The sequence below is a fragment of the Salvia hispanica genome, chromosome 2 (assembly GCF_029641045.1).
Source record: "Salvia hispanica isolate PSC_SH4W2 chromosome 2, Shi_PSC_v1, whole genome shotgun sequence".
Classification (NCBI taxonomy): Eukaryota; Viridiplantae; Streptophyta; class Magnoliopsida; order Lamiales; family Lamiaceae; genus Salvia; species Salvia hispanica.
The window spans coordinates 23,904,835-23,922,496 of NC_142693.1; the positions used below are offsets into that span (position 1 = coordinate 23,904,835).

The 17,662-nt window shown below is 43.4% G+C and overlaps 2 protein-coding genes across 2 annotated transcripts; one reads left to right on the top strand and one right to left on the bottom strand.

Moving 5' to 3' along the window:
* Positions 1 to 471: 471 nt before the first annotated feature.
* Positions 472 to 9,454, top strand: LOC125189849 (uncharacterized). Its single transcript, XM_089064925.1, has 2 exons — positions 472 to 1,634; positions 9,112 to 9,454. Exons 1-2 carry the CDS (start codon positions 472 to 474, stop codon positions 9,452 to 9,454), a joined length of 1,506 nt encoding a protein of 501 aa, XP_088921051.1.
* Positions 9,455 to 12,973: 3,519 nt separating this feature from the next.
* On the bottom strand, positions 12,974 to 14,760 carry LOC148931864 (uncharacterized). The gene is made up of 3 exons (XM_089064926.1): positions 13,641 to 14,760; positions 13,393 to 13,526; positions 12,974 to 13,108 (listed from the first exon to the last, which is right to left on the bottom strand). Exons 1-3 carry the CDS (start codon positions 14,758 to 14,760, stop codon positions 12,974 to 12,976), a joined length of 1,389 nt encoding a protein of 462 aa, XP_088921052.1.
* Between the last annotated feature and the right edge of the window lie 2,902 nt (positions 14,761 to 17,662).

Genomic DNA, 17,662 nt, shown 5'->3' on the forward strand with positions numbered 1-17,662 from the left:
TCCATCGTATATCAAGTGTTTACTACCTTATGGTGCAACCTTATTATGTTTTCTCTTACGCACCTGTTTACCTCACAAATGTTATTATATGGTCTTTCTTTAGACCCTACTTGGAAATGAATCCAAATGAAAATCCTTATATACACATCTGGTCTCAAAGTACCCTATCGCTACCTTGAAAAATAGTGCGCTAACAATTCGACTGTGATAATCAGGATGCCGCCAAGACGCAACGTGAGGAATGAGGGTCATGCCTCCCAGGCTTCGGTAGAGGAAAGTGTGACGCAACCGAGACCGCCGTCACCACCACCACCACCACCACCCCCGCAAGTAGATAGGGAAGTCGTGAAGCTGTTCCTTGACCAGAAGCCTCCTACCTTCGATGGAATGGGTGAACCTGCACGAGCTGAAACTTAGATACACGCCCTGGAACGCATCTTTAGGACCCTAGTGTGTAACGATGCGGAGAAGATGATCTGCGTGACGCATCAGCTGACCGGATCTGCCGATTTTTGGTGGGACACCAAGTTGAAAACCATGCCCCAGGATCGCATAGACGAAATGACATGGGAAGAATTTAAGACTGAGATCTACGACAAGTACGTACCCAAGAGCTACCGAAAGGCGAAAGCCGCCGAGTTTCACAACCTCACCCAAGGACGTCTGTCAGTAACCGAGTACGACCGTGCACTTTGCGACATGACCCGCTACGCGCCGGAACAGACTGATACCGATGAGAAGCTGGCCGATAAGTTTCGTGAGGGTCTTAGGCACGAGATTAGGATGGCTTTGGCAGTTCGTGGAACCCTTACGTACGCCGAGGCGTTAGCCCTCGCTCTGGATGTAGAGGCAGCAATGCCGAAAGAGAAGAGCGTGGGGAACACCGTGACGACACTACCCCCACCGCGTCCCAACCATGATAAGAGGAGATGGGAGGAGAGTAGGGTTCACTACGACAACAAGCGATACCGCCCCACTCAGAGCAGGCCGCCGTACGGAGGAGGACAGACTTCGTTCAACCCCAGGAGTGACCCCCGTGCTAGACCACCCCAGTGCAACGTTTGCACAAGGTACCATTTCGGGGAATGTAGAGGACCGAACCCGACGCGGTGCTTCAACTGCGGAGGGAACGGTCATTTCTCGAGGGAGTGTCCAAGCAAAGGAAACGGATCGAGGCAGAACCATCAGGGTTTCCGTCAGCAGCAGAGAACGCCACCTACAGGCTCGGGAGTGAACCGGAACCAGCCACTGCGGCTGCAGCAGCCTGTCCGCCCTAGACTTCCTGCCCCGGCTAGAGCGTACGCGATAGAGCATAAGCAGCCCAAATGCGAACCAGGAAAGCTCGAGAATGGAAATCTGGCAGGTATCGGCGAAATCCTTAATACCCCCGTTGTTGTTTTGTTTGATACTGGCGCATCTCATTCTTTCATATCCGAGTTGTGTGTTCAAACCCTAAGCTTGCCCACTAGAAAATCCGAACATAGGATGATGGTGTCCTCACCAGTAGGAGGAATGATAGAAATCTCTCGCTTTTGCTTGAACATAGAAATCGTGTTAGGAGAACGTAGGTTAGTTGCTCGCGACCTGCAAGTTATGGCGATGAAAGACGTTGACGTAATCCTAGGAATGGACTGGTTAACTGCGAATTTTGCGACGATTCGCTGCAAGGAGAGGCTAATAACCTTACGAACCCCGGGTGTGGAACCCGCCGTGTGCCACGGGATCTCGATGAATCGACGAACCGCTATAGTTTCCGCGTTGCAAGCCACCGCCATGCTAAGAAAAGGACGCCCGGCCTACCTTGTCTATCTCCACGGAGAGGAGAAGGAGGAAGCGAGGCTTGAGGACGTTGCTGTCGTACGAGACTTTCCCGATGTTTTTCCCAAGGAGTTACCCGGACCGCCGCCGGATAGGCAGTTAGAATTCACGATCGACCTTGAACCTGGAGCCGCACCCATATCAAAGGCGCCGTACCGCATGGCACCCAAGGAGTTGGAGGAGCTAAAGATTCAGCTGCAAGAGCTCTTAGACTTAGGTTTCGTTAGGCCCAGTGTTTCGCCATGGGGCGCACCGGTGCTCTTCGTTAAGAAGAAGGACGGGTCAATGAGAATGTGTATCGACTATAGAGAGTTGAACAAATTGACCCTCAAGAATAAGTACCCTTTGCCAAGGATAGATGACCTGTTCAATCAACTCCGAGGAGCCGGAGTGTTCTCTAAGATGGATTTGAAGTCCGGATACCACCAGTTGAAAGTGTGAAAGGAGGATATCCCTAAAACCGCTTTCCGTACCAGATATGGCCATTATGAGTTCGTTGTGATGCCGTTTGGTTTGACGAATGCCCCAGCTGTGTTTATGGACCTGATGAACCGAGTTTTCCACCCGTACCTAGATACGTTCGTCTTAGTGTTCATAGACGATATCCTAGTCTACTCGAAGAACGAGGAGGAGCACGCGGAGCACCTACGAATAGCGCTAGAGACGTTGAGGAAGGAGAAGTTGTACGCCAAATTCAGCAAGTGTGAATTCTGGCTGAAGGAAGTCAACTTCTTAGGGCACATCGTGTCGGCAGAAGGAATCCGAGTAGACCCCGCCAAGGTTGAGGCGGTACCACAATGGAAGTCGCCATCGACGCAGAACGAGATTTGGAGTTTCCTGGGTTTGGCAGGATACTACCGAAGGTTCATAGAAGGATTCTCTAAGATAGCGAGACCAATGACCCAGCAGCTCAAGAAAGGAATCAAGGTGAATTGGACGCCGGAATGTGAAGCGAGTTTCCAGCTTTTGAAGGAGAAACTGACCACCGCACCAGTGTTAGCTGTGCCAGAGCTTGGAGTCGACTACGTAGTTTACACCGACGCTTCGAAAGTCGGATTAGGATGCATGTTGATGCAGAACAACAAGGTGATCGCTTACGCGTCGCGACAGTTGAAACCGCACGAGTTGAACTATCCCACCCACGATTTAGAGTTAGCCGCGGTAGTGCATGCCCTAAAGATTTGGAGGCACCATCTCTACGGAGTTAGGTTTGAAATCTTTACGGACCACAAGAGTTTAAAGTACTTCTTCGAGCAGAAGGACCTGAACATGCGACAACGAAGATGGCTCGAGCTAGTAAAGGACTACGATTGTGGTATCAACTACCACCCAGGCAAGGCCAACGTAGTGGCAGACGCCTTAAGCCGTAGAGACCATGCGCAACTCGCTGTTTTTCGGACAGAAGAGGAAAGTTTAGTGCGGGAGTTGAGTAAGTTGCGAATAGAAGTAGTTAGAACCCCCGATACCGTGAGAAGTCGAATAGCCGCGTTAGTAGTAGAACCCGACCTACGAACAAGGATCGTTGCAGCGCAACGGCTAGATGAAAGTTTGGAGGAGATTCGAGTCGAAGTGAGAACCGGTGAATCCGGGAGTTTTAGTGAGGCTTCCGATAACGCTCTCACCTTTGAAGGAAGACTGTGTGTGCCAAACGATGAGAGCCTTAGGAGTGAAATCTTGAGCGAAGCGCACGAAACCCCATACACTCCTCACCCCGGAAGCACGAAGATGTACCAGGATCTGAGAAAGTCCTTTTGGTGGAGCGGCATGAAGCGAGACGTCGCAGCTTTCGTGGAACGTTGCTTAGCCTGTCAGCAGGTGAAAGCCCTACACCAACGACCGTACGGGAAGTTACAACCGCTGGAGATACCCGAGTGGAAATGGGAGCACATCGCTATGGACTTCGTGACAGCGTTGCCAAAAACCCTTAAAGGGAATACCGCGATCTGGGTGATCATAGACCGACTTACCAAGAGTGCGCATTTCATACCAATCCCCGTGACCCATGGATCGGATAAGCTGGCTCGGATCTATATTCGAGAGATCGTGCGACTACATGGAGTTCCAGTGACGATTACGTCTGATCGTGACCCGAAGTTTACCTCGAAGTTTTGGGTTAATTTACAACGTGAGCTTGGGACACGTTTAAACTTTAGCACCGCTTTCCACCCCCAATCCGATGGACAATCCGAGAGGACGATACTAACTCTCGAGGACATGCTAAGAGCCGTGGTGCTCGACCGAGGTGGAAGTTGGGAGTCCGCACTCCCTTTGATCGAATTCGCCTACAACAACAGCTTCCAAGCAATGATCGGCATGGCGCCATACGAAGCACTTTACGGGAGAAAGTGTAGATCTCCGCTTTATTGGGACGAGGTTGGCGAACGGAGAGCGCTTGGACTCGATGCAGTCGAAGAGATGGTCAGAATCGTCCGACAAATCCGCGCGCGAATGAAAGAAGCTCAGGACAGACAAAAGTCGTACGCCGACGTCCGACGGACGGATTTGCAGTTCCACGCTGGCGACAAAGTTTTTCTCAAAGTATCCCCGTCGAAAGGGATAACGCATTTCGGAGTCAAGGGCAAACTGAAGCCGCATTTTATAGGGCTGTACGAGATTCTAGAAAGAGTAGGACCCGTAGCTTATTGTTTAGCGTTGCCGCCCAGCCTTGGGAGTGTGCAAAACGTGTTTCATGTGTCGCAGTTGCGGAAATACGTGTTCGATCCGAAGCATGTGATTCGTAATGAGGATATTGCTGTAGGCCCGGATCTGAGCTACGAGGAGCGACCCCTGTTAGTCTTAGATCGAAAAGTTCAAACCTTGAGAAATAAAACCACAGCTTTCGTGAAAATTCAGTGGAGAAACCACGGACCCGAGGAAGCCACGTGGGAACAGGAGGATAAGATGATAGAGCTATACCCGAAACTCTTTCCGTGAAAGGTACCAAATTTCGGGACGAAATTTTCTTTAAGTGTGGTAGGATGTAACGCCCCGGAAATTTAAAACCCTAATCTTAGAGCCCTAGAATTTATTGTTGATGACGTGAAGTCGAGAATGCTTTAAGTGCGGGAGATGAGTCTATGTTGAAAGTTTGAAAAGTCAAACTTATTGATTTGATGACGTGGCATGTGTTTTATTTATTGATTATGTGGCAAATTAATTGTTTAAGGGTGAGTGAGGATGTTAGAGAAAATTTCCATAAATACTTGTCACCCTAATTCTTGAAATTTTCGAACCCTAGCCCCTTGTGAGGAGGATTTCTATTTTTCCGGATTTAATTTAATCCTTGGGATATTTATTTAAATTAAGTTCTAAGAGCCAATTATTTCCTTATTTAGAACACAAAAATCGAGCCCCCTTATTTCTTAGTGATTTTCGAAAATCACTATAGTTGGAAGGAAGGAATTTATTTTATTTTATTTGATCCCTTACTCGATTTCCTTCCATACCTAGAATATATTTATTCTACCAAATCTTTCCATACTTCAAGAGATCTTACCTTACCTTATTCTAATTAATATTCAAAAATCCATGCCTTATTTAAATAGGCATAAAAATCGCCTACTACTTTATTCCATGGAGGATTTTCCTTATTTTTATTTTGCTCCATAATATCTTATTCTATATGGAAAAATACCAAAACAAAATCTTGGCTTTATGGAAAGCCTTATTTTCGAAAAATAGGGGATATTGCCATCTCCTATTTTTGTTAATTTTCCTTCTCTACTTCACCCTATTATTTTATTCTATTTATTTACAAGGCAAAAGATCTTACCAAATATTCTATTCTTATTACCTAAAGATCTCATTGGACTCTATAAATAAGAACCAATCTCCAACCCTAGCCCCCATATTTTCGAAAATCCCTCCCCCTTGTGCTCTCTCAATTTTCTTCCACTTTACTCCATAAATCCTTCATCTTTTGAGAAGAAATCGAAGTTTAATCCGTGGATATTGAAGAACCAAGTCTCCACTTTATTCCTACCGATTGATTTTCTCTAAAAAGGTATTTTCGTTTGAGAATTTTGTAGTTCTTCTTCTACCTCTTCTTTTCTTTTTCTTCCAACCGGTTTAATCGGTGTTCTTGAACCTTCATGCATATTAATTGAGAGAAAAGGGATAAGAAGGGATATGGGAACATGTGTGTGTGTGTGTGTGTGTGCCGAGTGTGTGTGTGCCGTGTGTGTGTGTTATGCGTGTAGTGTGTGTGTGTTGAAGTATGTGCTTGATGGCTAAATACTTTTGTATGGCATATGACGATAGATCTAGGGTTGAGACGCTAAGAAATATATGCATGATAAACACGACTTGAAATTAGTAATTCTTGATGAGTGTAACTCGAAATCTCTAAGTTATGAAGATTTAGGTGAATCGTTGGGAAAGAGGGAAGTAACGAGACATGCATACGTTAAGAACTATAATTGAACCTAATTTGTGAATATGTGTCTATGTGAATCTAAAGGTGAACCCTCGGTTGCGAAGCCAGATAACGGAAAAGCGAAACTACTTGAAATCTAAGCAGTCGAGGTGGGCTTTACTCTAAAAAACTCTCTTCTATTTTGTCAAAGATAATTATCGGAGCTATAAGGGTGGTTTAACTGTTATGCCATGCCTATGTTTGTTTGATTGCGATTGATGGATATGTTATACGAATTCGGGTCTGAATATGGGCCGCAAACCCTACCAGGCTGTGTACACGAGGGGATCGTGAGCCGTCCTTGCTAGTCGGCCGGTCTCGTGGGCGAAAAGTGTGGCCACACTTTCGTCGCACATGGATATGATTGTGATTGTGGAATTTGATGAGAAAATGGGAGATATTTGACTGGCCAGTCTATGAAAATATATTTTGTGATACTCGTGATACTTCTTTTATAACTGCTTAAAACTCGAGTTCACTTAGTAAGGGTGGCATAACTTTTAAATAAAATGTTTTGGCAACGAGCTCACTGAGTATTTCAAAATACTCAGCCCTGCATGTGTTTTCCTTATGTGCAGGTTGAATGATGACGAGCGGTGGCGGGTGTTGAGAAGCTTACTTAATGAATACGGATATGTTGAACTTTAGGTGTAGTTGTGTCACCATACATAGCTATGCTTTTCTCTTGGTCGTTTTTCGCTAAGTTTTTGATACTCTGATATTGTTTCGGCTGAATGGCACTCTTTCTTCCGTTTTGAGGCCTTAGTATTTATTTGGTGATTCCACTTCGGATATTATGTCGTACATTTAAGACCCTTGAACCATTTATGATATCTTCGTTATTTTCTCTTTTTAAATCTCTAGGTCAAGTCTTCACTATTATTTACTCTGATGTTTTCTCTCTCTAAATGCAACCCTAGCCTATATTTATTTCGTTGGAGTCGGTTGGGTAGCAGTTCGCCACATTTATTGTACCCTAGGAGGGCGGGCTGTTACAGGTACCCTTTGAAATTTCATTCTTGAAGAGATTGGTTAGTCTCGATATCTCCAACGGGTATACTCTAAGACTTGAGCACCCAAATTTGGAGATGCTTGTCCAAAATCTAACGGAGCTTAGAGAGCTACATCTTGATTATGTCTACATTTCTTCCTTGCATGAAAGGAAAAATTGGGGTCATATTATATCATCACATTTACCCAACCTCACCTCTTTGAGCTTGGCTGATTGTGATCTGTGTGGCCCTTTTCCTAAATCCTCTTGGCAGCTTCATTCCCTTTCTGTTCTTCAACTAGATTATAATGATTTTTCATCGGTATCACTCCATGACTTGGTTCCCAAGTTTCCAAGTCTGACCACCTTGACTCTTTCTAGATGCAAAATGAAGGGTTCTGTTCCATCGAGCTTTGCTAACCTAACCAAGCTGATTTATGTCGATTTGTTTTTTAACTTCTTGATAGGCTCACTTCCACCTACATTTTGTTTGAAGGTTTTTCCAATCTCGTTCATCTTGATTAGAGGGATAATTCATTCTTTGGTAACGTTCCCCAATCTCTTTTTGCTCTCCCTTCATTGTTGGAACTTGATCTTAGTTACAACCATTTTAATGGAACTTTTCAACTCGATAAATTTCAAAGCCTTCCCAATCTCACATTGCTTCGTCTATACGGGAATGACTTATCGGTAGATGTTGGCAACGTCAATTCGAGTTCATATGGAGGTCTCCAATTAAAAATGTTAAACTTGAATTCATGTAACTTGTCAAGTTTACCTGATTTCATCAAACATTTGGATCTAGAAGAATTGGATCTCTCAAACAATAGTATCGCAGGGGAATACCTAGTTGGATTTGGGGAACAAAACTTGAGTCTTTGGACCTATTCTTTAATCTTCTATCAAGATTGCAAAAGCCTTATTATATCCCTCCTTCTCTTCCGTACATTGACTTGCAGTCTAACCAGCTTACGGATGAGTTGCATCTGCCCATTTCATTTGAATCTACACTACATTACTTGTATCATGCTGATAACAATTTAAGTGGATCAATTCCAACTTCCATTTGTAATGCCACACGATTGTCTGATCTTGACTTGTCTAGAAATAAGTTAAGTGGATCAATTCCAATGTGCCTCTGCAATGCCTCACAACTCGATTCTCTTAGCTTGTCTGGAAATAAATTAAGTGGCAGCATACCCGCTTGCCTACTTATAAACCTTCAGGAGATCGATCTGAGTTGTAACAACATCAGCGGCAGCATACCCCTATTCCCTCTTAAAAGGATTGTAGCGCTCCATCTTAGCCAAAACAAAATCAACGGTAGCATTGCAGATATTTTTCCTAGGTATTCTGGGCTATATTATTTGGATGTTAGCAATAATGCTTTAGAAGGGAAGATCCCAAGGTCCCTTGCACATTGCAAGGAGTTGGGGTACATGAATGTTGGCAACAACATGATGAGTGACACTTTTCCATGCATGCTATCGAGCCATAGTGTTCTTGTTTTGCACTCCAATAAATTCCATGGGGAAGTAATATGTCACATCAATTGGCCCAAACTCAAAATTCTGGATATATCTTCAAATCAATTTAGTGGAAGTCTAGAATCAATCAACTTCTCTAGCTGGACGGCTATGATGCTACCGAGTGATGGAAAATTGAGAGGCAACATTAGCTACATGTTTGGGAACTCTGGCATGACATTAATCATCAAAGGGCAAATAGAAGAGCTTCACAAGATATGGTCAGACTTTAGTACCATTGATTTGTCTTCCAATAGTTTCTGTGGAAAGATACCAAATGCAATTGGTAATCTTAGCTCACTTCATCAACTCAACTTCTCCCACAATGCCCTTAATGGAAGTATCCCAAAATGATTTGGTAGGTTGACTAATCTCGAATCACTCGACCTCTCTGTAAACCAGCTAGCCGGGCCGATCCCAGAGGAGCTTGGAGGGCTCACATTCCTTTCAAAATTAAATCTCTCCTACAATAAGTTTGTTGGAGCAATCCCAAAAGGGCGGCAAATTCAAACATTCTCAGGTGATTCATTTGAAGGAAATTCGGGGCTATGCGGTTTCCCTCTCGACATAAACTGCAGTAATACTAATGTACCACCACCGGGATATGATGATAATGGGGAAGAGAAGAGGGGGATAGAGTGGGAATATGTGTGTGCTGCAGTTGGATACGTTGTGGGAGCAGGAAGCATGAGAAGAGGTTGTTGAAGACATGTTCATTGCTAGAGACATGAGAAGAAGACGTGCGAGAAGACAGCAGCAGTAGCAAGGAATCGATTCAGGAGACATTAGTGTTGGAAATGTTATCTATGTTTTATGTAAGAGAGTGAAATAAAAAGGGGTTTAGTTTAGCTTGTGTGGTATGTTTTTATCTTAAAGTTTGTGGGTTGTAATGTTGAAGTATGGAATGACACTTCCATTCATTCCTATGTATTGAATATTTCTTTTTTTTTTTTTTAATCTTTTTTATTACATTTCTCGTGCTATTATGTAAGAAAGCTTAGTGACAGAATGGTTTAGCAAGATGTGTAGAACAGGGCTTACCCAGCCCAATCCAAAACAGGGCTTACCCTGTTTCAAGATAGGGGCATCAGGCTGGTTTCAATCCACGTGTCCTAAATCTTGTCGAACTTAGGCCTGGCCCAAGAATTGACAACTAGGGAATAGAACATCTTAGATAATTTTGTTCATATTTCACAGATCAAACTGTATGGAAAACAATGCTACATCCTGTTAAGAAGTAATTAGGATCGATAAAGGGGAATTCTTATTCATTGATATATGACTTTGTACATTAGACACTATTATATAGGCTTAGTAGAAACTATACAAGGAAAACCTAATTACCAATAATTACATAATCAAATCTTCTATGATTGGTATAGTATTATCTGGTGTATCTTCCTCCGGATATGGCGAGATATTTCGTGATGTTCTTCCAACACTCCCCCTCAAGTTAAGTAACGGGATTTTCGATACTCAACTTGCATAATACTTCTCGAAAGGATTTCGAGTTCACGGCCTTCGTCAGGATGTCTAGCTGATCTTCGGACTTGACATACGACATCTCAACAATCTTTGCTTCAATGTTATCCTTTATGAAGTGTCTATCCACTTCATGTTTGGTTCGATCATGTTGAACCGGATTCTCTGAAATACTGATGGCTGCCTTATTATCGCAATACAATTTGCACGCTTGAGATGAAAACAACTCCAACTCCTTCATAAGCTTTCGCAACCATAGTAACTCGGTCAACCCACTTTTAATTCCACGGAACTCGGCCTCTGCACTAGATAGTGCCACTAATTTATGTTTCTTACTCCTCCATGTTACTAGATTACCTCCTACAAAGGTAAAGTATCCTGCAGTTGACATTCTATCATTTGGGTTTCCAGTCCAATCGGAATCGGTAAATCCATGTATCTGTAAGTGCCCATGTTTCTCAAACAGAAGCCCGTGTTCGGCGGTTCCTTTCAAATACCGAACAATCCGCAAAACTGCCTCTGAGTGTTCTTCTTGGGGTGCATGCATGAACTTACTTACAACCCCCACAGCATAGGCAATATCTGGCCTTGAATGTGATAGATAAATCAATTTCCCAACCAATCGTTGGTATTTTCCTCTGTCAGCCTGCTTTGCCTCTTTCCTCATCTGCAGTCCGTGGTTTTGAATCATTGGGGTATCTGCTGGTTTACAATCCACCATCCCATCTTCAGCCAACAAATCATGCACGTACTTCCTCTGATTTAAGAAAATTCCCTTCTTCGACCTTAGCACGTCTATTCCCAAAAAATACTTCAGCAGTCCCAAATCCTTCATCTCAAATTCACTGAACAAGTTTGTTCTTAGCTCGGCCATCTCTTCTTCATCATCCCCGGTAATAATCATGTCATCCACGTATATGATCAAACATGTGATTCTTCCTTCTCGTTTCTTGATAAACAGCGTGTGGTCAGAATTGCTTTGCTTGTACCCATACTTTTTCATCACCTTTGTGAACCTCCCAAACCATGCTCTCGGAGCCTGTTTTAGCCCGTAAAAAGTCTTCTGCAGCTTACATACTTCCCCGCTCTGAAACTCGTCCGTGAACCCAGGTGGGGGTTCCATAAAAACTGGTTTTGGTAATTCTCCATGTAGAAAAGCATTAGTCACATCGAACTGATGAAGCGGCCAATCCTTGTTAGCAGTAATTGAGAATAGCACTCTCACGGTGTTAATCTTCGGCACGGGTGAGAAAGTCTCAGCATAATCTACACCATAAGTTTGGGTGTATCCTTTTGCCACAAGTCTGGCTTTATATCTCTTTATCGTGCCGTCTGGCCTTCTTTTTATCGTGAACACCCATCTACATCCGACAGCCCTTACTCCTTCTGGCAACTTGCCTTTGACCCAAGTATCATTCCTTATCAGTGCCTTCATCTCAGTGAACATTGCCTCCCTCCAGTGTTTATGTTTCATTGCTTCCTCTGCCGACTGTGGAATCTCTTCTTCTTCGTATAAGGCCGCTTCAAAGGCTTTTGCCATTTTTGTCAGATTTCCTTGCACAAAGTTCGCCACTCCGTATCGGCTCTTCTTCCCAATCTTTTTAGGAGAATATCGTTTTGGTGGGACCCCTCTCGTACTCCGATAAGGAAGAGCGTATTTCCCAGTATCACTGTCAATTGTGTTGTCTTCTTCTAGTGGTTCTGCACTTATTGATTCAGTAGAAACTGTAACGGGACTCGGTTCAGTAATTACCTCGGATATCGTTGGAGAAGGATCGAGGGATCGCGGATGAGATGACTCTGTTGGCGAGACCTGCTCGGCGGCAGTGACAACTGACCCTGTTAGATCCTCAATCGAAGAGTTTGGAAGTGGCACAACCCAACTAAGATAGTCCATGGAATTACCGGGATCACTCTCCCCCTGACTACGAAGGTGGGTGTTGTAAAAGAATTCGGTTTCTAGGAAATTACAGTACATGGTGGTGATAATTTTTCTGGTATTAGGATCAAAACATCGGTAGTCCTTCTGGTTTACCCCGTACCCAACGAAGACACATTTGGTAGCACATGGGGACAATTTGGTTCTCTCGTGTTTCGGGACATGAACATAAACCGTGCAGCCAAAGACTTTGGGTTGAAAATTCAGGTGTTGAGGGATTGTGGATAGTTTGGACATGATATCAAGAGGGGTTTTTTTGTTAAGTATTTTTGTGGGTAGGCGATTCATGAGATAGACAGATGTGGCTATAGCTTCTGGCCAGAAATGTTTTGGGACTTTGGATTCAATCATTAGGACCCGGGTTATTTCTAGGATTGTCCTATTCTTTCGTTCAGCTACCCCATTTTGTTCGGGTGTATAAGAACAAGAAGTCTGGTGAACCATTCCCTTTTCTTGAAAAAATTGTGTCATGGGGCTATTCACAAATTCCCTCCCATTTTAAAAAAAAAGACAAACTTATCCATAACTTTAGACTTATGTTTCATAAAATAAATCCAAGTCATCCTAGTGCAATTATCAACAAATATCACAAAGTATCGAAAGTCATTCCCCCCAACAATTGGTGCGGGACCCCACACATCAGCATGTACTAAAGAAAAAATAGATTGCATACGAGTGTTTGATAGTTCAAAGGATTGTCTGTGGCTCTTGGCCAAAACACAAGTCTCACATGAAAAATCAGTAAGAATGGAAAGATTCGGAAAAAGAAGTTTAAAGTAACCAGGAGAAGGGTGTCCTAGTCTTCAGTGCCACAGCCAAATTTCTTGTTTCGTGGATCCGTGAGCCAGCATCGCACTGCCATGTTGAGCTATTTCGTCCACGAAGTAGAGTCCATTCTTCTCAGTACCACGCCCAAGAATCCTCCTCGTCCGAATATCCTGTAAAATGCAGAAATCAGGGTGCATTAGAAGAGTGCAATTCAACTCCTTCGTCACATGACTGATAGACATCAAACGTTGAGACAAGGTCGGAACATATAAACAATTTCTGAGACGAAGTGTAGGAGAAATTTCAATAGTGCCAGATCCCTCGACAGTAATTAATTCCCCATTGTTCTAATATAGGTTTTAGTGATTTCACTCATGCTACTAAAATCATTCCTTTCTGGGGTCATAGTATCAGTGGCCCCACAGTAAAAAATCCAACCCTTCGTCGTATCAACCTGGTTTTTTACAAGAAATGCAGCAGAAATATTTCCTAAAGGAGCAAAGGGGTTTTCAGACACAAATTCACATATATTGGGGTCAATATCTGATTTCTTATCTTGTATGGGGTCAATTTGCAAATTCAGGCAGTCTGGGGGTTTAAACTTAAAAGGATGGGGTCGTTTTTATAATTTAACATAGTTTAGGGGAGAAAAGTGTGATTTAAAGAAATTCTTAGGGTTTGGTTTAAAACCAAACCCGATACCTCTCGACGGCACCGCCTCCTCTCTCTCGGCGTAATTGCCGCTTCCCCGGATGTTGCCGCCGCCGGTTGAAGCTTCCAAATTCACCGCCGACCCATGGCCGGTCGTTCCCCCTTGATTCCCGTTCTGATTTCGCGGCTGTCCCTCCTCGGTGACGCCAACCGCCATTTTTGCTTGAGGCTGGGTGGTTCTCGTCCTCTGCCTCTCCTCCCACCATTCTGGGTACCCCAATCGTTTAAAGCACGTCTCATACGTGTGCTTCGGCTTCTGGCAGTGGGTGCACCAAAGACCTGACTTATCTGGCCGGTTTCCCGGTCGGCCGGTAGCGGCGGAGCGCGGCGGTCCACTCCGATTTGATGGGCGTTGACTCAGGGTAGCAAACCCGCTCCCAATTTCCCCAGATGATGTATCTCCGGCGTAACTGCCGACGACTTCGGTGGGAGAAGGCGATGCCGGTGGCATGATATTACGTCGAGCCGCCTCCGTCTTCACCCATCCGTAAGGCGATTCAACTGATGGGTAGGGATCTTCTTTGAAGATCTCCCGTTTGATTGAGTCATACTCCCGATTCAGGCCGGTCAGAAACTTGATCAGCCTCTTCTTGTTGGAATGTGTTCTGTATTGGCTGACTCCTTTATCGCAGCAAGTAATAGGCTGTTTTTGACATTGATCGATGTTAATCCACAAACCATTGATTCTTCGGTAATACGTCTCTAAGTCCATATCCCCTTGTCTAATGGTAATTGCTTTCTCTTCCAGGTCGTAGATGAGATACTTGTCCGCCTTGTTCTCGAATGTCACAGCAAGGCTATCCCATAGTGCCTTCGATGTCAGATGGTGGGCGAAGTCGGCGATAATCTCATTCTCGATGTTATCGACGATCCACGAAAACACCACCAAATCGTCTTCTTCCCAATCGTCATAACCCCTGCTCCCGGGTTCTGGCGGTTCGTTTTTGATATGTGAATAGGCACCTCGGCCTCCGATCGTGACTTTCATAAGCCTAGACCATAATGGGTAGTTCTTCCCATTAAGCTTGAATGTCACAGTGACATTCTTGTTGTTTTTCAGTTTCCCCGGTTGTTGTTCTGGATCGTTATTGACATCTTCTGTGTCTGACATGTTTCTGTTGTTATAGGGTTGGATATTTCTGGTTTGATTCAGGCTAGAAAGGTCGAGATTGGTATGCTCTGGCTATGATGAAAATTTTCTGAGCCGAAAAACTTCCTGCTCTGACGCCATGTTAAGAAGTAATTAGGATCGGTAAAGGGGAATTCTTATTCATTGATATATGACTTTGTACATTAGGCACTATTATATAGGCTTAGTAGAAACTATACAAGGAAAACCTAATTACCATTAATTACATAATCAAATCTTCTATGATTGGTATAGTATTATCTCGTGTATCTTCCTCCGGATATGGCGAGATATTTCGTGATCTTCTTCCAACACATCCCACATGAAAAAATATGCAAATATATAATTAATAATTTTCAAAAAATTTGTAAAAATTTTGTTCATCGACACATATTAGTGTCACCTAACTTTCTATTGTTTTTCGTGGAAAAGCACAAGGAAACTTTTATTATGACACGCCACAAGGCATTGCATAGTTTTTCTACGACAATAATGTTTTCAAGTAAGAAAATGACATTCCTATCATATTTCCGTAGACCGACCACAAAAACCTCAAGTCTATTTCCAAGTCTTTCCAACTTTATAAAGCAACTGCACTGAATTTACAATTAATTCACAACTCCATATTCATAAAAATTCTATAAACCTTTGGCTAGCAATATACTCCCTCTGTACCTTAAATTTTGTCCCACTTTGATCGGGCATGAGATTTAAGAAATGATGCAAATTGAGTAGAAAAAGTTAGTGGAGAGTGAGTCCTACTTTTATATATTAGTTTTATAATAAAATGTGAGTTGAATTAAGTTAGTGGAATATGAGGTCCACTACCAAACATGGTAAAAAGTGAAATGTAACAAAATTTGTGGTACTGATAGAAATGAAAAAATATGACAAAATTTAAGCGACGGGGGGAGTAGTATAGTGGTGATAATATGTAGAAAAAATCATTTTCATGCACATAGAAATGGAAAAATATGAAAAAATCATTTTCATGCATAATAACAAATGTCTTCATCACCAGGAAATCTTGTTGCTCCAACTAAAGGATGAGTTGATCTTCTATTTATCGCGTTCAACATGTAAACCTTGCCATCTTCAACGATGGAATCAGAGAGTTGAAGATGAATGATGAGTTGGATAGAGCTGGCACTGCAATGAAATCCTTGACAGAAATCATGGAAGATAACAAGCAAGAAGTCAGGGATCTTTGACAGAAATTATGGAAGATAACAAGCAAGAAATTAGTGATCCATTCCATAGATAGAATTCAATCAAATCAATGTATACCTTTGACATGTAGAAATTCTCCCTATATAATGGGACGTACTGATCTTCAAATTGATCATCCAATACAATCATCCTTATGCAATATAGTAGCCTTGTTCATTTTCTAGCTATGGCTTTGAAGGCCTTCAACCTAACTTTCTGTCATGGTATCAGAGCCTAGGTTTCGTACCTAGGCTTTGACCCCTTCCTTCACCTTAATCTCTTCTACCTTGAAATATGGCTGAAAGTGACAGCTCTAGCCCAACACAACAAACTTCAGTAAATAACATCCCCACCATTCCAATGCTTCCGCAAAGTCACCCGATATCCACAAAATTATCCGATAGCAATTATTTGATCTGGCGTCAACAAGTCTTAGCCACTGTTAGAGGATACGGACTCGAACCGTAACTCATGGGAGAGCAAATTATTCCGCCAAAAATGGTGGTCACAACAGAATCGTCAACTATGTCGCCAAATCCGAGCTTTCTTGTGTGGCACCAGCAGGATCAGCGCCTAGCGGCATGGCTGCAATCTTCTCTTGATGAAAGTGCAATGGTGATCGTGGTGGGTTTGACCACGAGTAGGGAGATCTGGTCGGCTCTTGAAACGAATTTCGCCAGCCAGTCGAAAGCAAAAATTATGCACTACAAACTCCAACTACAAACCTTAAGAAAGGATTCCCTCACAATGATGGAATACCTCAACAAAATCAAGAGCATATGTGATATGCTTGGATCAGCGGGATGTCGAATCATGGAGATGGATCAAATTCTTCACATCTTGAGTGGCCTCGGAGCTGAATACAATCCTGTGATGGTGACGATAACATCCAAAGGTGAAACCTGGTCTGTTCAAGAAGTTACAGGACTTCTCTTGAGTTTTGAATCCAGGCTCGAATCCACCAAAAGCCTCTCCATCAATGTGGATGGATCTCAACCTACTGCTCACCTATCTCAAGCTCCTCCTCCAAGAAAGGAAAACACTATTGGCCATTATGGGAGCAGCTTCAATCGAGGGGAAGGTAGCCGTGGAGGTGGCAATTTCAGAGGTCGTGGAGGTCGAGGTGGCTGCAGAAGTCGCGGCAATCGAGCCACCTGCCAACTATGCCAGAAACCTGGACACATGGCAGATAGGTGCTGGTACAGGTACCAACAAAATTTTCCAGCAGCTGCATCTCAGCCCAGACAGTCCAGCTTCAATCCGCAGCATGTACCACCACCTCCTTCGGCAAACTTGGTGCAGACAAGGGGAAGCCCCAGTCACTACTCTCAAACTAATTTCAGTGGCGACAACATGTCCTCCTGGTATCCCGACTCTGGTGCCACCAATCATGTAACAAATGATTTCAACAATCTGACCACCTCTTCTGAATACAATGGAGGTAATAATCTTCACCTTGGGGATGGTCACGGGGTCCCATTTCTCACATAGGTCAGTTTATTGCTAAATCATCTCCTTCTTCATCAAGAACTCTTTTGCTAAAAAATCTTCTCCTTGTCCCTAAAGTCACCAAGAACCTTCTGAGTGTCTCCCACTTTGCTCGAGATAATAATGTGTTTTTTGAATTCCATTCCTCTTGTTGTTTCGTGAAGGACCAGGTCACCAAATCAATTTT